At 50.3% G+C, this 22,334-nt stretch overlaps 1 protein-coding gene across 2 annotated transcripts in view; it reads left to right on the forward strand.

Moving 5' to 3' along the window:
- IGSF3 (immunoglobulin superfamily member 3) overlaps positions 1 to 22,334 on the forward strand; it is a 93,086-nt gene that overhangs the window by 39,089 nt on the left and 31,663 nt on the right. For both annotated transcript variants that reach the window (XM_074532102.1, XM_074532092.1), the window contains exon 3: positions 21,205 to 21,615. In XM_074532102.1, coding sequence (XP_074388203.1) covers positions 21,205 to 21,615 — 411 coding nt within the window. The remainder of the gene's footprint in view (positions 1 to 21,204; positions 21,616 to 22,334) is intronic.

Consider the following 22,334-nt stretch of genomic DNA (forward strand, 5'->3'; position numbering starts at 1 on the left):
AGTGTCACCTTCAGAAAAGAGGAGCATTGGCAACCTTTGGCTTTGGGAAAGCTGTGCCTGTAGGAGAAAAATCTCCTTTGGAGCCACATGTGGGCTGTTTGTTTATCCTCTTCCCCCCTCTGGCAGGCTTTATTGATGGCAGACGGCTCTGGGGCTGGATGTGTGTGCACGCATCCAGAAGTCGTGCTGTCTTACCGAGAGCCGCCTTCTGGCCACCTGCACCCAGGCAGCATCCTAGTCCTTGGAGCATTTCCGAGGATGCTAATGGAACGGGATTAGCCGCCCCACTTGCCCTTGCCATCGACAAGAGATGCTTCTGGAGAGCCTACAAAGAAAAGCCAGAGCTAACAGGGCAAACCCGAACAAAGGCGCTTTAGAATGCAGAGAGAAGCGTGATTTTTACCCTGAGGAGGCAAGAGGTGGGGCTGCTCTGCTCCCCATTTGAAGTCTGAATGAGCCTCTGCCTTGAGGGATGTGGATGATGAGTTGGTGCTAATGGGCTGGATGCCCTTCAGTGTCCCAGCTCTGCCCTGCTCCGGTTCCTTGACATTGTGGTTCAACATACTGCACCCTTCAGGGCTTTATTCCTTGCTGCTTGAGAGTTGAAATGATAACTTAGGGCTCTTCAAAGAAATGTGGAGCTAGGGATGCCTGCCCTGGGGAAGTGTGTCATGGCAGGCAGGGTTTTCTGGACAGGGATGCCTCTGTGCTAGGCACAATGTGCTCTGAGCACTTAACTTTCTCAGACCCTGTCATCCTTCATTTTTAGCTGCCTATTCAAGAGAGCAAGATTTTTATGAAGCCATTTCTTACCAAAAGCGTTTCCTGATTGTAACTTGTAATGCCAAACATACTGAGGGGTGAGAAGGTTTAGAGAGATGGGTTTTCTTTATGGCATTGTGCTGCTGCATGGAAGTGAAGAGATTCAAAAGCAGGTTGCTTAGCAGAGGGTTAATGTCAGGCTCTGTGTCCACTGAAAAATTGCAAAAAAATTGCATCAGCATGCCGCAGATGACCACAGGTGCTCTGGCAGTCTGTTGTCACCTTTTGAGCTCTCTCAGGTGTACTGATGCCACCTGTCCCCAGACAGGAGTCCTTGCAGAGCTGCAGGTGATGGTTGTGCCTGATGGGTGGCCCACCTGGCACTGGGGCTGGAAGGGGGAGCACTGGCACAGCAGTGTTTACCTGTGGGGAAGGGAAAGTGGCTGGAGAGATGGCGTTATCAGGGGCATGAGTCCATAGTTTGGAGAGATTCTGTGCTTTGAAGGAGCTCCTTTGTTGTGGGTGCAGGCCAGAAGGGCTGCCCTGAGAGGGGCAGGTGCTCTGGGACAGAGTGAAAGGTGTGCTGTGGTCATGGGGGTGCTTCCAGTATCTTCCCTTCTGCAGATCTTAGGAGCACTGCCCATCCTCCAAGCAGTTCCTGAGTGTATAAGCATATCCAGAGGAGTGTGCAGGGAAAAGCATCCCTTTGCATGAGAGGTTCCTGCCTCCAGGCAGAGTCCTGGGGTGCAGGGTAAGCTGAGCCAAAGGTGGACCCTTTGTGGAATAGGAGATTATGGCACCCCTGTCCTTAGTGAGCAAAGGGAAGGTTGTGGTCATCCCAGTGCTGGGCAGTGTGAAGGAGAGCAAATGAAGACATGCAAGGCAGAGAGTGAGTGGGCTGAGGGAGATGGAGGGGTTAAAAACCCAGCAGAAGGTGAGAGGAGGGAAGAAAGGGAGCAGGAAGAAAAGCAGGAACAGCAGCACTGGGAAGGCAGGAGGAGGAGGGAGTGTAGAAATGGCAGGTGGAAGACCTTGGATGGGAATTTTTGTGCTGTTGAGAGCAGTGGGGTGTGTAGGTTGGCATCTTGGAGATATTGAAGCAGGGAGAGCTGAAATGGGGATGACCAGAGAGGGACTGTGGCTGGGGTGAAAGGAGTGTCCCTGCTCCCTCCTGCAATGGGAGGAGGCTCTTGAACTGCCAGAGACAAGGGTCCCTTTCCATCCGGCCTCCTTCTGTAGGGCTTTGTGGGACCCTTTCCATGTGTCCTTCGAGTGCCCTAGATGCTGTTTCAGGCTTCTGACTCTGGAGCAGACAATGGGGTTTCAGTGCTGTCTTCCATCAGGGCTGTCAGGATGCAGTAATTACCTTTGCACCGCTGCCTCCTACCCTTTATTCCTCTCCCTTTGTGACTGGAATGTCAGAGGCAGTGATGGTGCTTTGAGGAGCTGCTTTTGAAGTGACTTTGTGAGTCACAGGACTGGTGAGCAGTGGGGAGTGATTCGCTGGTGCCCGGCACTCTCAGATCCTCTCAGCTCCCTTGTGTCTGTGGCCAGAGCAGGCTGTCCTGTGTGCCCATCCTCAGAGACACCTCAGATCTCACCTGCTTAGAGAGCCTCTTGGTGAGGGTTTGATGTGGATGGAGGGAGGGAAGGGCAGAGGAGGAGCAGGACCCCAGAGGTGTGCTGGGCTGGGCAGCAGTGCTGTGGGTTTGGGTTGTGCCTGTGGGGCCGGGATGAGCCAGAGCCTGTTGCTGTGAACAGCACAGAGCTGGCTCAGGGTGCTGAGCTGCCCCTGGCAGAACTGGGATGAGTTTCTGCAGGCAACTCTGTCACAGACCATTAGAGCAGCAAGATGGACTTGCTCTCTCCTGTGGTATGTTCGGGCCACAGGGTGCTCTGGTAGGGCTAAGTTCAGCCAGATACCTGTGGGCAGTTTGCAGTAATGAGATGTTTTAGATGACACAGGTGCCCCCAGGAGCCACTGTAGAACCCCCCCTCCTCAGATCTCTCACTGAAAGGCTAGAAGATGCTTTCCATCACTGCTAGAGTGTCATGAGTTGGAGCCAGGCATCACAGTCCCAGCCCTATTACTGGTCCACTGAGCTGATGCCCACTGGGCCACCCATCCTGTCCCTTACTATCTTCAGGTTGAAGTTGACAAGACTGAAACGCGAGTCCTCTCGTTGACTGCCAGGACTCAGCACTGCTGTTGAGCACTCAGGGATGCTGTGTGGAGCAGCAGGACAGCCAGCCAGCTTGTCTGTGAAACCCCTGCACGGCAGCCAGAGCAGAGCCTGATTAAGCTTATGAAACCTGACAAGATCACAGCCCAAGGTGGTATTGCTGGAGGCTGCTTGACTGGGAACCGTGTTCCTGTTGCAGCGGCACGAGCATTAGGGACGTGTCACTGGAAGCCTGTCATGACACTCGGCTGGCCCCTGAGTAAGGAGCACGTCTCTCACAGCTGTTCTCCTGCCAGCAGAGTGCAGGAAGAGCCTGCTCCCAAATGGAGCACTGCCTGCATCTGCTTGCAAATGAGGAGCAGTTCCTCCTTCTCTGCCATCTTGGCTTGGAATGGACGGTCCCCTGAACATGTAAATGCTGACCACGGCATTGCTCTTTTGGTTCTGCAGGTACAGGAACCCCTCCAGCTGGTGTGTGTGTGTGTGTGTCCCCAAAGTAATTTGTGACCTGTGAAGGACATCCCCATAGCCCCACTGCTCCATCAATGGCCTGTGTGTCACTTTGACCCCAGATGAGGAGCTGTTGCCCACCTGCCAGGGCATGGCAGTCGGTGCCTGAGGGTGCTGTGTGCTGCCTGCTGTAGGTCTGGGAGCTGGCAGAGCAGGGACTGCTGCAGGAGCTCTGTGCTCTGCTCACCCCCAGCTAAAATAAGTTCTGAAGCACCGTGCATCCTGTGGTACAACCTGGGTGGGAGACTACCTGACTCACCGCCTCTGCCTAGCAGCTATTGCAGGGATCTTCGTGGCAGTTGAGGATCTGCATGAAGTCAGAGGCTTATATTTCCTAGCAATCAGTATTTCTCATGCAGGCACTGCCCTCAGATTCCTCCTGGTCGGATTTGTGCTCGTCTGGGAGAAGCAGCAGCAGCAGCTTTTTAAACAGACCAGCTCTTATGCCTTTGTTTCCTTCAGCCCCACAGGGTTAATCTCCTTCTTGGCACCTGATTATTTGCTGCTGCAGGGTGTGTGTTTGAAATTCTCATTTAGCTGGCTTTAATCCCCATCTGGGAGCTGTGTCCAGGTCCCAGGGGCTGGGGGTGGGTTAATACCTGAGCCCCCCCTGAGCAGCTCAGTCACCTCTGCCTCTCCCCACAGCTGGTGGCTCTTGGGGGTCCCCGAGGGAGGTATTGAGGTGAATGGACCACTTCCCAAATGGTTACTAAGCGTTTTGTGTTCCTTTGTGAGGCTGGTGAGCACTGGTGCTGCTGGCTTAGCAACAGGCTTGCTGAAAGGCAGGGATGGAAGCTTGCAGGGCTGCGTGGTCCGGTGGGAGATGGAGCTCCCCTTCTGCTCTTGCCATGATCTTCTCTCCTTCACCTCTGAAGCACAGCTGGCAAAAATCACTATATCCCCACAAGCCACTAGCTTCTCTTACCCTTGTGCAGCTCCAGCTTTTTGCCTGCTATTTCTGAAGGTAGTGGCACCCAATACTTTTCAAGCCATTGCTCTGTCTTGCTGCCTTCTCCTTGCACCCCAGAGATGCCCACAATTACTTTCCAGTGTTCCTCTGCCACCCACTTGCCTTGATGCCTGCTCCAGGCTGTCACTGCCACAAAGGAGCAGTGTCCTTGCTCCTTTGGCTTAGACCATTCCAAGTGGAGCTCAGGGTGTTCTCTCTCCCTGCCCATGTGCCATCCCATGGGGAAGCAGCTCTGTTCTCCCTGACTCCTGCCGTGAGTTACCGCTGGTGTTTCAGGATGCTGGCTTTCCTCTCCCGTTGGCTTTCCCCCCTCCAGGTGCTCCTGTCGGTGTGTAATGAGCTGGCACAGCACACAGGAGTGGCTCCCCGGGGTGCTCTCTGGCTGACACCACGAGCAGCAGACGGTGACTAAAGCAGAGCCAGCCCCGTGCTCGCTTTGTGCCTCCCGTGCTCCTGTGAAGGGATCGCAGATGGGAATGAACGGGAGCGCCCGGAACAAGTAATCCCTCCCTGCCCCCGCCCCTCTGCCCCCCTTCCTGCAGACATTAGTTTGATTAAAATTGCATGAGCCCACACACGGGCGTGTTTTATTTTATTTATTTATCTCCTCCTAGTGAGAGACTGGTTTGAGGTCTGCTTTGTGGGAAAGCAGCCAGAGGGATGCTGGGGAATTCGGGGTGGTTTAAAAAACTTTCCCTCTGCGGAGCTCAGAGCTGGCTGCTGTGGGGCTGGTTGTACTGGTGAGACCTGCTTTTCCTGTGGGATGCTTAACTCAGGCACCTTCTTCCCAGCAGAGCCTGAGGTCCTTTCTGGTGGTGCCTGGGTGTGTGCTGGGCAGGCAGGAGCCCCTTCCAGCACTGCTGGGAGGGTGCAGTAGGGTTGCTCCAGCCGAACTTCACCCAAGGCTTGCCATGTTACTGAGAGCATCTCTATGGCTGAAGGTGGGTGTAAAGAGCCAGTGTGAAACACAGGGATTAACTCACAGTATAGGTAAAACAAAAATAGATGCATTCTCTTTCAGCCAGGTTTGTGCACCCAGATTGGCCACACGTAAAGTCTACATTACCATTTGAAGCAGCCTTCTGTCTCCTCTAGAAATGGGCAGAAGGCATGAAGAGTTAGATGACTTTGTTCTGCAACCCTATTCCACTCTGTAAATGCAGTATTTTTGCCAATGCTGTGGCAGTGCTATGTCAAAACTCCTTGGTGGGCATTAATAGTAGAGGCTGCTTTCTGCCTCACCCAGGGGCATGTATGGTTCAGCTTTTGCATGTTTTCTCCCGTTTTGGAAAAGAAAGATGCTATTTTCTTCCCTTCAGGAGGGTTTACTTTTAATGAAATGCTGCAAAGTGCAGCATGACTCCTGTGAGGGCTCTTTTACACTCCAGGAGTGGTTTCCTTGTCTGTATCTTTGTCCTGCCCTCTGCATTTGTCCCCAGGCAGAGCAGTGAGCACAAGGGGCCGGCAGCTCCCAAATGCTTATCCCGGGGCATTGTGAGCTGCCTGGAGGTTTCATCTTTTCTTCTCAGACACCACTGTGCAGCACAGGGCTCTGGGGAGATGGTCTGGGGTAGCTGGTGTGCCAGCTGGCTGCTCAGCCCTGAACTCCTCAAGCTCAGCGAACACCATGCACTTCTACCAGGTGGAAATGCAGTGGGAGCTCTATGTTCCCAGCAGGAGATGGCTTGGATGAAATGGTTGTGCAGTGTCTGAAATAGTAGTGCAGGACTCTGATGGTGCTCTGTGCAGGGGGTTCAGAACCCCACGAAGTCCTGCTACTCTAAGGCACGAGGAGCCCTACACAGCCCTTGCCATAATCTGGTGCAAGATGTGGCTGTCACCTGGTGTCCCCTGGCGTGGAGTGCCTTCAGTGACACCCCCATGTCTGCCTTCCTTTAGGAGGAGTGGCCCCTCTGTTGGGCAGTGGGACCCCACAAGAGTCCCTGGCAATGCCACAGGTCTCACCAATGCTGCAGGATGCACCAGCTCCCAGGTTTGATGGGAGTGTCACCTGCAGGACAATTCCCTGGGTGTCTTGGGAGTGTGGCTGCTTGCCTTCCCCATGGACTGGAAATCTTTGCTGGCTGGTAGGGGTTAGCATAACAAAGCACCAGGTGAGAGAGAGCATTGAATTTCAATAAACCAGCAACTGGGGAATGAAATCTCCTTGCTTCTAATTCGAGCCCAGCGTCCCTCTTGCTTACCTTGGAGCAAATCTGCTGTAATGCATAGGAAACAGCTCAGCAACTGCAGCTCTGGCTGTCAGCGAGGTGCAGCCTGAGGTTTATTAAAGACCTGCAGAGGTCTGTAAAAAAAATTTATGATCTTCTTGGGCTTAGTCATTGCAAGTTAAATATTTGAATAGGTAGGGGCAAGCATTTTGCTGAAATTGGATGATCCCTTTCATATTTATGTTTGGTTACGCTTGCTCCGCGTGCATTTGGATGCTTGGCCAGGGGCGGAGAGGGAGGTGAGGGATGAAAGGGACTTAGTACAGAGAGGGGAAAACAGGAGCAGGGAGTGATTAGAATGGAGAAGAAAGCAAAGGAAACTACTGAAGGTTAAAAATAATAACAATTAGGCTGGGGGGAACCAAGAAGAGGCAGCAAAATAAATCGGCGCCTTTGAAGAAAAAAGGGGATAGACAGTGAAGCCTTTTATTAAAATCTAAATGGCTGACTCTGAAGATAAATGAGGTTGTGAAGAAACAATGGAAATAATAAAAAGTGGAAGACAGGAAGGAGGGAAATATTTAAAAGGAAAATGAGAGGTTTTCACAGGTGTGTGCGATTGAGCATGTCAGCAGAGATGCTCTGTAATCTGCTCTGATAATGTGACAGCCACTGGGGGCTTTGGGAAAACAAACACAGCCCAAACCTTGCAATTATTTTCCCAGTGAGGTGAAGTTTACTGAGTGTGTAAAGCTGATGGCGTCCTCCTTTTGTGTATCTCTGGGGCTGCAGGTTACAATCCAGCCTTTCCTTCTGGGATGTGTCAGGAGCTGCTGCATGGACAGAAAGCAAAGCTTCTCACAGGGCACTGCTGGCTTTTGTTCCAGGTGCAGGGAGGCTGGAGAGGCAGTGATTCAGTGCTTGCCTGGGGTTGCACAGCCATTTGATCACACCTTGGGAAAATCCTGCCATTTTCCACCCAGAAGTGTTGTGCTGCAGGGGACTGTCTGCCCTGTTTTGGTCTGTTCTGCTGTGTCAGTGGAAGTGGTTGGTGATTTTGGGAAAGAAGGAAAGAAAGGTTGTGTAGTGTCTAAAAGGATAGCAAGGTTTCATGCAATAGCAGTGCAGGACCCTGATGGATGCTCCTCTGTTTGCTGAGGAGGAGCCAACCTCCTGTTGGGCTACTGAGAGGATTTGTAAGGCGGTCACCTGGTTTTGTGTAGGTCCTTGGCACTGTGGGAGGTTTCTTGGCTAGGTAGGCCATGGCTGTGATGGATGAAGATGTCACACTCTGCTCTGGGGAGGTGTGATGTTTGCATTTCTGAGAGGTCAGGCCTGACCCATGGACAGGCAGGTGGAGGAATGTGATTGCTCCAAACCAGCCTGGGGTCTCCAGTGCTGCCCATCTCCATGAGTAGCTGTGCACTGCAAAATGGGGAAGGACTGAGTTGGTTGACCTTGCTTTTCCTCCTTTGCCAGTAGAGCAATTTTTTAAGCTGTGCCTGCCTCTCATCATGGACAGTTCTGCTGCCACCACTAGCCATGCATGCCTCAGTCCTTCTGTGGAAATAACATTTCCAGGAGGGAGCCAGTGCCTCATAGTTCAGTGGAAAGCCCTGTCTCAAAATCTCTCCAAGCAGTGTATTGGTCTGCACCTAGGGCAAAACCACAGCAGTCACCACCAACTGTAGAGGTGGAAAATACATGACTCTTTTCCTTAAAGGAAAAATGTTGAATCACAAGGACCTAATTGCTTAAAATAAGTGCAGGGGAAAAAAAGGTAGGAGGAGACTGGTGGAGGTGAAACTCAGCAAGCCAGTGTTGGAGCCCCTGTTAGGCTGCACATCCACCCACTCTGTCTCTGCTGCTGTGTGCAGGTTGAACATGACACATTTCTCTCTTACCCACTCTCAGCGTGTTTCCACAGGCAAGCATCTCGTGGGCCATAGGAAAGAGTTCCCAAGCCAGGTTTACCCAAAGCCAGTGGAAGGCTGTGCTCTCAGTGTTCTCAGTGTGGTGGTGTGCACCTCATCAGCTCTGTGGATAAAGGAGGGGCATTTGCCAGCCTCCTAGGAATTTAATCTTCACATTTTTCTCATATTGTTTCATAGTACTCTTGGGGGCTGAATTTTCATTGGTGGCATGAAAGGAATTGGCTTTTCACTTGCCCTGTGTGAGGTAGTGAGTTTTGCACTCTGCCTGTGTATCTTTTCCACAGTCTCATTACCCCCACCCCTTTGTGGATACCCTTAAATTCCTGAAATTATCAAGGTGAACTGCATGGATTAAAGTCTGCTACAAATACCTCTTTTAACACCAAGGATAAGAGGCTGCATTAGTTTAACTGAGTTCACTTTGTGTGGAATTCTCTGGCATAAACCAGACCTTAATAGATCCAGAATGTCTGAGGATGATCGAGTACTCAAATAAACTTGCAATGAATTTTATGGGAAAATAGCTTTCTGTCTCTTTGATGTTGTGGTTTTTGTTTGGTTTTTTTTTCAGTGATGGCTAGAAGAATGAACATTTTTCTTAAACAAGGATGTTGGGTTTTTTGGGTTTTTTTATCCCTTCCCTGCGTATTTTGGGGCAGCAGTGTACAGTGTTGCTGTATAGTCTGTTTTGCTGTAGAGAGGTGGCATTTCAAAGAGCCAGGCTAAAGGAGCTGTTTGAAGCCTCAGGTGTGGCCATCTCTGCTAACAGGCCACAGGTAAGAGAGCATTTCCCAAGGAATTTCTTTCCCAAGTGTGCCTGTTAATGGGTGCTGTAAGAGTCTGACTGGAGCTCCCTTCCCTCATGTATTGATTTCCCCACTCCCCCCTCTGTGCTGTCGTGGTTCCACTAGTTCTTCAGTCACCCTTGAGTTTGCCAGGGCACAGAAGACTTGAATACCTAATGTGCTCAAGCAAAGCTTTTAGAACACAAAAAACTCCACCAGAATAATTATGTGGAAAAAGAAAAAAAAAAAACTTTGTATCATTTTAATGTAGCAGAAGAAAAGAAACAGTCTAAAGCTCTTCCCTTCCTTTTTGAAGGCTGTGTTTATAAGAATTTAGCTGTGATCTGGAATATGATAGCCTTTAAAACTCTCCTGCTTTGTTACAGGGAACAAAACAGTGACAAGTAAGATGGGAAGCTGTGTCCTAGCTATGCCACAAAACAAGGCTCTTGAGTCTACCTTCAGGGGTTTTTTTTGTTTGAGTGGGTCCCTTGTTTTAGACAGGATAGAATGCTGATACCAGTGCTAACTTTGGAGATTTTTATAAAAGAAAGAAGAATAAATGTGGGCAGAACCACTGAAGTTTGGTTTCCTATGGGTTTTGCTTCCTGGTTGAATTGCTCAGTATTCAAGAAAGTGCAATCACTGCTTTTCCCTGATTCCGTACTCCCAGGGTTATTTTCCAGGTGACTTCTTTGGTGTCTAAAGATTGACCAAACATTTCATTGTTTTCCATATTAGTATGTGGTCAGTGTCTCTTCTGCTTCTCCAGTTATTTAATACAATCTGCAAAACTTATTCTTGAACTGCTGTCTTCCCTCTCATTTTGAGAACTTCAGCCATTCTCAAAGTAGTGGCCACTTGCAGAAGTTAGGTGGGAGACAGGTGCAAACACTGCACTGCCAGGTGGTGCTGTCTCCTCTGGAAGCCTAAATATCTGTAGGAAGAGGTCAACCTGAGAACATTTACCAGCCAGAGGCTGGTAAAAAGGTGAATATGGAAAAAGATACTGTCCAAGAGTCTTGCAGTGCTGAGCACTGAAGACTTGTCAAAAGGATTACCTTAGGATTGCTCCTTCATTTTCCTTTCATAGCAGCCCAGCACATTTAGAGATCCCTCTTTCTCTCACTGCTTAGAGCTTCCCTCGCCCTCCTCCTGCTCCAGAGTCATTTCAGGCTGATGTGAGTTGGTGGTGTTTCCATTATGCTGCTTTCCTCCATCTGCTGAGCTGACAGCCGCCAGCAGAGTGTCTGCTGCTGCTCCCAGGCTTTTCTCCCTGGGTATCTCAGCCAGTCAAACTCCAGAGCCTCCCTTTGCCCAGGGCATTCCTGGGGAGCAGCCTGAGTGCAATGCTTCATGCTGGCCATTTTGCCATTTACCTGCAGGCTGGGAAGCAGCAGCTGGGAAGCTGGCAGCTTGCAGAGCCTTTTGCACTCAGATGCAATGGTGAAACAAGCACAGAGTGGGAAAACTGTGGGAGCTGTCTGTGGATCTGGGGACAGGAGTGTGTCAACTGTGCTTGGCTCTCATTCAGAGGCTTTACCAGTAGAAGGGCTGGAGACCCTATAAATAAAATGCTAAATTCTGCTGGAGTCAGTGCTATTGATCCTGCCCTGTAGACATCGTGGAAACTTCCTATTTACTAGTTTATTTTGTGACTTATTTTCTTTAGTGTTTTGAGTGGGTTTCTTAATGCACGACTTTGATGCTCTGTGTGCCTTTGGGTTAGTGGTAGGTGTGCCAAAAGCATCTTCTCCTTATTTTAATGAGAGATTTATTTCCTGAACAGTTATTTTTAAATGCCCACAGTCTCCTGCAAAGGATTTGGGGTGTCCTGGAAAACTTGGAGCACTGTGGTGTAGGAGAGCTACCTGTGTTCTGGAAGACTGAGCTTTCCCTTCTGGCTGTAACCATCACTGGCCTGTCTGTCTGTGCTGCTGAGATCAATGCATATAAAAATAAACTCATTTATTAAAAGGTACTAATACAGAGATGCCAGACACTCTCATGCTGGAAGTCAGCTGGTTGTACATGCCACATTGGCTTTTCCAGACTAGCTCATTGCTACACAGCTACATTTTTTTTGCAGTCTGGAAAGCCCAAAGATTTCAAGCAGAGCCATTTCACCTCCCTTTTACTTATCCTCTCTCCCTCAAATTACCACCAGCTGAACTAGACAAAGCTTGGAGAAGAGAGATGACATAGCCATGTGAGTAAGAAGCCATACTGCAGAAGTACAGTAGAAAATTAACTCCTCAAGGAAGCAGATTTGCAGAAGTGGATGTTGCCTTGTTTTATCTATGCTACCTTGACCAGATGGCAGAAGGCTGTCAACTGTTTGGCTGAATTAGCTTTATTCATCTTAATTCTGCTTTCCTCAGTTTCTAGTAAAGGAGAAGAGCAGGTGGTCCTTGTGGCTGGGGAACTTGGACTCCATCCTGCAAGAGCCAGACTGTGCCTTTCATTCATTATGAGGGTGCCAGCTTCAGAGTAACAGTTCTGACCTGCCAAAACCTTGTTGGAAGAAAGTAGCTTGGAAATATGCAAAAGAGCCACCACCCTTCCTTCCAGCTTCCAGAAATCCTTCCAGCTCATGCTGACTTTGTGGCTCCTAGATGGTTTTTGTCTGGTGAAGGTGTATGTTTGTATAATATGTTATAAATAATTTCCATGCTTTAAACAGGACTGATAGATGAAGGAAGGATTTCCACTGTCTTAGTTTGTATGGCTTTGGTTTTTGCCTTAGATTTCAAAACTACTTCTCATCTACCTATTAACTATCCCATGTCTCTCAGTAATCTGCATGAGAAGGATGTGATTCTCTCCTTCCCTGTCTGTGCATCAGGATGCCAGTGTTCTCTCTTTGTCTTTCCATGGAACTTGAGACCCAGACCTAGGCTGAACAGGAATTTTAGCTGTAATGATGGAGAGTAAGGCCTAATTCTGTGCTTTCTTTGGTGCTTTGCATTTAAGGGTTGAAATGCTTCATTCTGGTGTGTTCAGCAAAAAAGTGGGTTTTGGAGGGGATGGACTCAGATTTTACTTGCAAAATCCATCTCCCAGGTGTGCCTTGATCTGTGTTGTCTTGCCCTGGAGGCAAAAATAAAGCACTGCTGGGCCTAAGGAGTAGTTCAGAAGGGGATGCTGGAAGTTGTGATTGTGGGCTTTGCACCTCTAGGGACAGGTTAGGTGCCCAAAGGCAGATGGGAGAAAGGTGCTTGGTGGTTTCAAAACCTTCATTATTGAATAAGTGAAGGAAAAGCAGCTCTCACGTGCACACCTTGACCTCCTGTGTGATCTCTGCCGAGCTCTTGAAGCAGGGGCACTAATCTCTGAAAGCAGCTCTTGCACTCTTATCTCTTGGTGTTGCTTGTACAGCCGAGGCAGAGGAGAATGAATCCTCCTTGAAAATTGATTTTTGAGAAGGGTGACTTACCTGACTATAAAGCACCACAAACATCATTATAGTCCGGGGGGAATGTGGCCTGGGATGTGTTTTGAAATGATACTACATGACTCTCCTTGTTCAGCTGTTCCTATTGCCTGCCTGCCTGAGTGCACTAGGTGGAATGGAACCAGGCTTCTCAAAAAATTGGAGAAAAGAGGATTTTCTAAGCTTCCTATATCTGTCATTTCTTAACTTCAGCTTCAGAGGTGTAAAACGTTAAGACAGTGTTGCCTGCACAGCTTCAGAGGAGCCCAGGCTGCATCAGCTCCGTGTTTGCTCCTTGTCTGCTTTCCCTGCCTGTCCTGCAGGCTCCAGGAGGCTGTGGCTTAGCAGGTTGCCCTGTGCTGCTTTAAGCCCCAGCAAATTCCCACATCCCTGCTCTTAGCTCACAAGTGCTGTTAAGTAAAACACATCAGCTTAACCCTGGTGGAAGAGTTGCGTGCTGATGCGCTCTGCCCTCGTGTTTGCAGTGGCTTAGGCTTGCCTTAAGCTGCAGTAGCTGCTGGTGCTCAGGATCAGTGGGAGAGCTAAACCCTCTCAGAGGTGAGATTGTGGAGCAGGGAGGGAGCCAGAGGAGGGATTTGTGCTCTGTCTCACCTTGGCTTGCTGCTGGAGGTTGTTGCCTCCACAGGTGAGAGGTTGGTGTGGCACATGGTGGTGTGCAGCCCACTGCTGCCCTCCCAGGCTTTGTTTTGGAGGGGCCTGTGGGGCTGGGCTGGGCTGGCAAGCTGGCCAGGTGTCACTGAGCACAGCAGCTGGGGCAGGCAGCATCACCCAGAGCAGAGCCAGGGTGTGAGCATTACCTTTGGGAGAGCTCCGAGAGCAGGGCAGTGCCATAGTGTGCCTGGATCATGTCTGGGGGTTCTGAGCTTATCCAGGAACCACCTCCTGCCAAGTGCTGGGTAGTCGAGAAGGGACATCCAGCCTTCTACCAAGCACAAGTTCCCTTGTTGCAGAAAAGCAAACATCCATGTCCTTTTGGGTGTCATCTCTGCCACCTCCTCAAGGCTATTTTTTACTTGCAGGCTGATTTGCACAGTCCCTACAGAGCACATCTACCTCTCAGAGCAGGATTGCAAAAGAAAGTGTGCATGTGTGAGGGAATAAAGGTTTATAAAGGTTTTCCTCCCTGAGCTGGCTGGGAGATGGCAGCAGGGATGAATCCTGTGCCCTCTGCCCACACCCAGCTCATGGCACTCCTTGTCTCCCTTTCTGTCCTCAGTGCCTTTGCCCTTTGGGCTGCTGTCATCAGGGTTTGCTCCACTGATGCTCCAGATAATTTTTGCTTAATGAACAAATGATGACTCTCACTGCTGGGTGCCGCCTTGTCCTTTTACCACCCCTTTCTGGTTTCTCCTCTTTTCTTTTTTTTTTTTTTAATTTTAATGAGGTTGCTTGAACTTTTCCACCTAAATTAGCTGTCCTAATAAGCAGATGCTCCTTGGGATGCTTTGGGACAGGGGTGGATAGAGGAGAAGGAGCTTGTTAGCAGGAGCCTGGCTTGTGCTGTTGCCAAGAGCAGCTTTAGCTGAGGGCAGGGGCTGTGAGTGTGCTCCCAGCACCTGCCACACTGCACCCAAAGCAGTCAGGGGAGGGGGGCTAGCATGTTTGGAGGAGCATCCACTCAAAGGAATGATCTGAACAGGGCTGTGCTGGTGGGGCTGGAGCCCCAGAGTAAAGCCCAAGGCAAAAGGGACGGGCAGGCGTCCTTTTTCCTGGAGCTGAAGCACTTGTGAGAAGTTAGGAAAGCTTCAACTTTCCCAGGTTCCTCCAAAGACAAGCCAGAACTGGGGCTGAGCACATCTACTCCCCTCGCACACGTGCTCTGGGTGCACAGGGAGGGGGTTTCTGAGGGGATCCTGGGGTACCTGCTGCCAGCCCCTGGGGGTTTGTGTGGGGCTGGGGAAGCTGCAGGAGAGCATTGCTGCCCCGTGTGCCTGGGGTGGGTGTGTTACCTCTGTCCATGACATCTGAGGGGTCTCACAGAGCTCAGATGTGCAGGAAGCACCTCTTGAAAGGGGCATTGTGGAGACATGGAGCAGGCAGTGCAGTGGGACCCTCTGGCACTGCCTGGGAGGGAGCACAGCCTCAGATGGATGGGCTGCACATGTGACAAGCAGAGCCCTCGACAGGCACAGAGGAGTTCAGGCCCTGAGTCGGAAAGCTGACCTAATTTCCACTTTTTACATCTTCTGTCGGATTCTCTTTCCCCTTTCTCCTACATTAGTTACTTCTGTTTGGTTTTTTTTGCTGTGCCCTTTCTCACTTGCTGCTTGAACTCACCCAGTTGCATTGGGAGATGCATTTCCATTGGCATAATCATTGCAGGCAGTCGTTAATGTACCAACAAGGATACCATTGTAATCGGAGGATTTATTACTGCTGCTGTGAAACAACTGCCATGCTGTCTCACTTAACCCTTCAGCTCCCCTCCTGCCTTCTGCCAGCAGCTCAATCAGTAGCAAACTGCCCTTTTAGAAGAGCTGCAAGCATGCAACCTGGGGATGTGTTATTTTATTCTGGTTTTTTCCTGCTCTTACCATAGGATACTGCAGTGATATGAGTGAGAGTGAGTTCAGTGCTTCACTGTTCATTTCTGGATTGAGTTGCAGCTGAAAGTGACTTTGTTGTTGAACTTGTAATTTAAAATAAGATTTAAATATTTCCATAAAGATGAAAAGTATATTTTGACTGCTTCTGCAGGACCTTGTAGGGAATTTGCTATTTTAGAGAAGTGCATGACTTCTTTTTTAGTTTAGTTAAACAATTTGCCAGTATTTTATCTGCCTTTAACTGTCCTTATTTTTCAGTGCAGAAGGGGCTTTGCTGAAGGAAAGTAATCCACAACCAACCAGACTATTAATACTTGTTTTTCCCTGTGGTAGCCAGAGCCTGTGGCTATATGTTGGTAGGCAAGGAAGAGAATAGTGTAAGTTCTGCACAGAGACCCTGCACCTCAGTCACAGTAAAAATACCTCTTAGGGTGGTAGGTTTTACTTCTCTAATTCTGATCCTCAGGTAGGACCTTGGGCAGTGGAGGGAACTTAGAAGCAGCAGCAACAGAAACACAGCTTTCCTCTGCCTGCAGCCACCTGAGAGTTTCTGGCTGGTACTTAAAACTAAAACAAGCTAAAGAGATGCTACCAGTGGCATGATCCGCTCAGATTTTTTTTCCCCCCCTTGTAAAGGTGACATTGAGGGTCTGCAGTGTGACAGGGTGTGTGTGTTTGCTCCCTGCTGAAGGCACTGCACGGCTCCTGACTGCCAGGGAGGAGTGCCTGGTGCTGCAGCAGGTATGGATCAGCATGTGCAGCTAATTGCCAGGCAGGAGGGCTCCAGAGGATCACACTGCTAATCTGGATACTGCTCCTGCCTTGCCAGCACCCCCTCCCTCCCACAGCACGCCTGCACACGTACCTGGATCCTGGATGGAATAGGAATCAATAGTGCTGTGGGGGAGGGATGTGAGGAACTGTGTGGATGCCTGAGAGCTGCCAGGGAGAAAACAGAGCCCTTCATCTGCTCCTGTGTCTGGTGGCAGACCCTCCCTCCTTCCCTGGGGTGGCTTGGTGGCCACAGAAGGGTTAGCAGATTTTGCAGAGTCTGATAACAAAGTGCTGTGATCTGTTCCTCATATTCCCACCCTCATTGCCATTCCCTCTGGTTTCAACAGGGTAGCTCTGGCATTGCTGTTCCCCTTGAGCATCTTGTTTTGGAAGGTTTGTTGGTGTTGAGCTGTGATCCCTATGGGGCAACAAGGTGTGGGGCAGATGGAAAGATATCTTTTGCACTAATTCCCTGCAAAATCCAGGGTGTATGTCTTAGCCAGAAACAGCTTCTTAGGGGTAGAGAATACATGTGTTTGTTCTTCCTAAATAGTTCACACCTGATACTTGGTAAGCTTAGCTCTGCCCAGGTGGCATAAAGCAGGCAGCATGGGGCACTGGGTGGCACCACAGAGTGTCTCTGAAGTGTTTCAGTGGGTAAAAGCTATAAGGAAATCCGAGGGAAGAAGAGATTGCTGGGTTTTGCTTGTTCTGCAGGGGCCCTGAGATGGTCCAGCTGTGTTGGGTAGCCTGTCTAAGTTGTTTTACTCCTGAAGAGCCTGAAGTGTAAGGCTGCTGTGGTGCTAAGTGATTTTCACAGCATTGTTTCCCCAGCCTCTGGCTCCCAGCCTGATGCTCCTCCTGCATCTCTTAGCAAGGAAAGGGAGTCTCAGGCAGCTTTGCTATTTGCCTGGGAGTAGATAAAACATTGGTAGATCTCTGCTTTGTGTTGGCTCATAAAAGTGTTCATAACCCACCCCTTGGAGATGTTTGGGGTTTTGGAGACCCAGGGATGAACCAGAGCCAGCCTGAGGAAAGGTGAGACACCTGGATCATCCTTGTGTGTGTGGGCAGAGTTCAGCATGGCACTGGGAGCTGCTGGAAGCCTGGAGCCTGTCCTGGGGCTTGGAGAAAAGTGTGTTGAGGTGTGCACACCTGGGAACTCCAGTCTCTGCTCCCTGCCTGTTTTCTGGGAGACTGTAAGCCAGCTCCTTGTCCTGAAATTAGCCATAATTAGCTCACTGGGTTCTCACTGATCATGTGTTACTGAGGTGTGTGCATTTGAGGTGGTTTGACTGGAGCTGGGTGTGCAGGCTTCCTGAGGAGGGCTGCCCTGGCCGATGGGGAGCAGCTCTGAGCTCCTCCTCCTGGGACTCTCCCTGGCTGAGTCCCTGACACCCTCTAGTGGAAATATTTATATTCAATATTTCAGGAGCTTTCAAAACGTGGTGGTGGTGGTGAGCACCCTGTGCAGTGACCAGTGGCCTGGGGACTCACAGGAAATGCTGTATTCCCTGCTCTGAAGGGTTGTAAGTACAAGCTCAAAGCTGTCAGCTGTGACTGGCTCAGGGATGATAGTGTAGTGGATTTGCTGCCAGGAATTGCTTTTCAGTCACTCCTCTCCTTGTCCGGCTGCTTGCTGCCAAACCTTACCTTGATGCTGGAGAGAAGGGAATTCTACTGACACTTGCAGGGGGTCATGACAGCTGCAGGGATGGACTTGTGTTTGGGGACAAGGAGGAAGCAAGGCTGGATGCTGGGGGAAGTGCAGAGAAGGCTGCCTGGATGGCACATTGAGAAGAGAAGAGAGGAGAAACAGGCAGGAGCTGGGTGCGAAAGAAAGAGCAGAAGGATGTGTCCTGCAGCATCTCACTTGGCTCTGATTCAGGTGTGGCTCTGCTCCCTTTGACTCTCATCTGAGCTTGTCCTTGCTTTCAAGTGGAGCTCAGCTTGCAGAGTGTCCCCAGAAGCCCTGGTGCTTCCTGTGGCAGGTGGCTGCAGGATGAGTGTGGGTGGCTGGCAGCTCCCAGGTGGGCTCTGTGCTGAGACTCACTCATGTCCTGAAATGCAAACTGATGTCTTTGCCACCTGAGCAGGAGGAGCTTCTCTTCTGAGAAACCACATCCTGCATGCTCTGTCCTGCCCTTGTGAGCACCTTCCTGGTGTTCCCTTTTTTCTCTGTGACTTGCAGCCCTAGTCTGCTCCAGCCTGATGGGCTAAGCCATGCCTGTAGCTCTCCTGTCACATGGAGTCACAGAATGGGTGAGATTGGTGGGGACCACTGAAATTATCTAGTCCACTCTCCCTGCTTGGGCAGGGTGCCCCAAAGCACATTACTGAGGGTTGTGTTCAGAAGGCTTTTCAGTATCTCCAGAGAAGGAGCCTCCACGGCCTCTCTGGGCAGCCTGTTTCAGTGCTCTTGGCATCCTCACAGAAATGAAGTGTTTCCTCATGTTTCTCTCCTCCTACTGCTCAGCACCACTTTGACCCCTGCCCTTCAGACACTGGCATACATTGATGAGGTCCCCTCTCAGCTACCCCTTGTTGGTGCAGGCAGGTGGGGTCTGTGCCTTGGGAATTTCATTTTCTCTTCTCCTGCCAGCTTCCCCCCGACTGAGCACAGCACCGAGGCACATCTTACAGTGTAAATAAAACAGCTGTTTGTGCATCGTTGGCCAAGAATGAGAGTGATGGTGTGAAGCACAGAGCCTCTCTGCTGTCCCAGCCACCTCAGGGCTCTGTCTTGTTCCTCCCTAATCATCTGATCCTTGAGAAGCTGGGCTGTCATTTATCAAGCAAGTGTCAAGTACTCCTGGTTAGGAAGGTGGCACTGACTGAATATCTGTCCCTGCCATGCTGACGTAAAACAACAGCCTGAAGGCTGTGTGCAACCCAAAAGGTCTCACCAGTTCCTCTAACCAGGAGGATCTTGGTTGGCTTTTTTCAGTAAAGTAGCAGGAGGAATGCAGCACAGTGTGTCAGGTGTTGCCACAGTTAAATTACAGCGTTAACCACACGCTGACACCTCCTGACTTTTCTCCAGGAGTGCACTTTGCAAAAACATGCCTGTGTGGGATAAAGGATGCTAACCCTCCAGCTGGGTTATGACCTGGAAATACAAAGTCATGGTTCCAGCTGGCAAAATGATGTCTGTGCTAGCCTGCAGCCTGCTCAGGGAATGGTGTGGAAGTGCTTGCCTGAGACCCAGTCTTCAGACAGGATTGTATTACTCCCAGGAAGTGGGCAGCTCCATGTCTGGCAGGCCAAGTGCTTGTGCCCTCTTGGAGCATGACCTGGCTTGTCCTGCAAAGCCAGACAGGCTCCTGGGGTCAGCAGCTCCCTGTGCTTACCCAGGGAGCAGCTGTGCTGCTGAGCAGGGCTGGGGGGCACACAGGGCTCTCAGACCAGGGGGGTAGGACAGGCACATGTCCTTCACAGGTACCTGCTTTCACCCCATAAACTGTTGCATAGAGGCTCTGCATTCAAAGCATCTCCTCGGGAAAGTCACTCCAGCAAGCTGATGATGAGGCTTAATTTATTTAAATAACATAGGAGACGTTGTAAGAGCCCATGGCTGGAGGGCAGAGAGAAGGGAGCTGTGCATGTGTGAAAATTACTCAGTAAGGTTTGAAATGAGAAGTTTAAAGCTTGTTGTACGGTGAATTGGCAAGGTTGGTTGTTGCTGTCGCCACTGTTTGGGAGTCAGGATAAGGGGAAAGGTGAGGTAAGAAGGATCCTGGCCAGAAACTATTGCCAGTGAGCAGGGAATTGGGTTCCAATGAGAGAGATGAGGGGAAGGGAGGGAGTAGAAGATGTGGTGGTGAAAGGGACAGAGACAATGACCTGTGTAAGCAGCCTTACAAGGTATTTTTCATGGCAGGCAGTAACTTGGGTGGTGAACATGTAGTAAAAGGAAATGCTCCCATCTGGACTGGATGTGGGAAGATTTCCCTCTCATTTACTCCCAGCTTGTTCCTTTTTTTCTTTGCCCTCTTCTGATTTTGACTTTTCTGCCATAAATAATCCCAGTGGTTGTCTTCACTGCAGCTCATTGCTCTCTGTAGCAGTGCCTGAATGGAACAGATGCAGCTTCTGGCAGCTCAGCTAATTTTGTCAAACCATCCAGAGCTGTCAATGAAACCAAACTGAGATATGTTAATTATATTCCACTGGTATGTGGCAAAACCGTGGGCATTAGCAGGCTCACTAACACTGCCTTGCCTGCAGAGCTGGGAAGAAGGTTTACATTCTTCTTTCCACGTGATGTTCATTGAGACAGCAAAGTCTAGAAGGCTTCTTTATTAAAAAATCCCATCTTCTGGTGGTAAAACCTCTCTCTAAATCCAAGCAGGGTTGGAGGGCTGCAGTTTTTGGTTTTCATCCTGATTTTAGCAGCTTTACTTCCTTTCCTCTAGTTAATCAAGTGGAAAAGCAGCCAGCAGTTTTACTACCAAGTGCCTTGAGCTGGCTGTGTCCTGGGAGTGAGCACTGGTCACGATGCAATTGTATTGCTGTCCTTAGAGGAGCCAGTTCCCTCTGAATGCAGAAACCCTTTCCTTTGGCCTGAGGGGGTCATTAAAAGAGGAAACAATATAAACTATGGAGAAGGGAATTGGATCTCCTGACTTTTTTATAAGGGAAGATTAAAGGAACTGAGTATGTTTGGCTTGGCCCCACCAGTGACTGAGGAGGGATGAAGACCATACCAGGGCTGAGGTGAGGCTGAAGGATGGGGGCAAGAGGGGGTCACAGAACATGCTGGGGGGCAGATGATGGAGGAGAGACTCCTTGTGACAAAATGCCTTGATGGGAAATGGATGCAATAAACTGTGCTGCTCTGCAGCATGATGGAAAACCTTGTTCAGTTGCTGGGGCCCGCTGGGCAGGAATTTAAGTACCACACTTGGAGTTTGTGCTGCAGGTCAAGGTCTTTCCCAGCCAAGGGCTTTGGGGACAATTCTCTTCTTCTAGAGGCTAAATGTGAGTTAACACAATTAGTATTTAATTGTAATTGTGAAAAGAAACTTCTCCCCCAGCTCTCTTAAGGTGTTTGGCCTTTGCCCTCAGCATTTTGGCGTGGCTAACTCTGGGCTGTTTGTACCTGCTCTGCTGCAGTGATCCCGGACTCGCTGCGGGTGACGGCGATCCCGCAGACGCTGAACAAGGTGGAGCACGACTCCCTGGAGCTGAAGTGCGAGGTGTCCAAGAGCACAGCCCAGCACAGCCACGTCTCCATCGCGTGGTACCGGCAGCGCGGCAGTGAGGCGCCCGTCGAGATCATCTCCCTGAGCCGCGACTTCGTGCTGCGGGCCGGCAGCGCCTACGCCCAGCGACAGGCCATGGGGGACGTGCGCTTGGACAAGGTTGGGGAGACCACCTCCAAGCTCACCATCTACAACCTGCACCCCTCAGACCAGGGCGAGTTTTACTGCGAGGCAGCGGAGTGGATCCAGGACCCGGATGGTTCTTGGTACGCCATGACCCGCAAGCGCTCCCAGGGCGCCATCGTCAACGTGCAAGCCACTGGTCAGTGTCTCCTCTGCTTCTTCTCCCTGGGCTGGGCAGTGGGAGGAGATGGAAAATGGGGCTGTGCTGTGTTAGGTGGCTGGGATTTGGCTCCCTGTTTTGCCATGTGCCTCACTTGGGGAGCTGCTGGCAGGGTGAAACAGGGCAAAGGAGGGCCCATGCAGTGCCTGCAGCCAAGGGAAGTGTCAGCAAAGGGGCTTGGGTGGCAAGCCCTGTCTCCTGACGTGGTCAGGGTTCTGGGGCTGGCGCAGAAGCTAAAACATACATCTTAAACACTTGGCGCTAGCACAGGCAGTGAGGATTTTGGTAAGTTAGGAGGTAAGAGGGATACAGCAGGGAATAAAACTAAAAATTTCAGCAGGTGCTTTTGTATGGCACAAGGTCCGTTTACAAGTCAAAATTCTTCTCCAAGCCACCTGCACAGCTTCTGCTAAGGATCTAAAGACCCTGGCTGAGCTCTTTGTTCCTCTGGGATATCCCCTAACATTCTGCCTCTTGACTCTGGCTGAGCAGGGTGAGAGTAGGACTAAGGCAGCAGGTCCTATTCCACAGTGATACTGGATGCTCCAGAGCTGCTACCTGAAGGACAGGGATGTGACTGAGGAAGTCTTTGCTTGATGGGCAAGAAGGTGGCTCAGTGTGAGCACAGCCCATCTGGTCTCCCACAGTAAAAACAAGTCTCTAACCTTTTTACCTCTGGATGTGCTTGTCTGAGTGCT

Source organism: Zonotrichia albicollis, chromosome 2 (assembly GCF_047830755.1).
Source record: "Zonotrichia albicollis isolate bZonAlb1 chromosome 2, bZonAlb1.hap1, whole genome shotgun sequence".
Taxonomy (NCBI): Eukaryota; Metazoa; Chordata; class Aves; order Passeriformes; family Passerellidae; genus Zonotrichia; species Zonotrichia albicollis.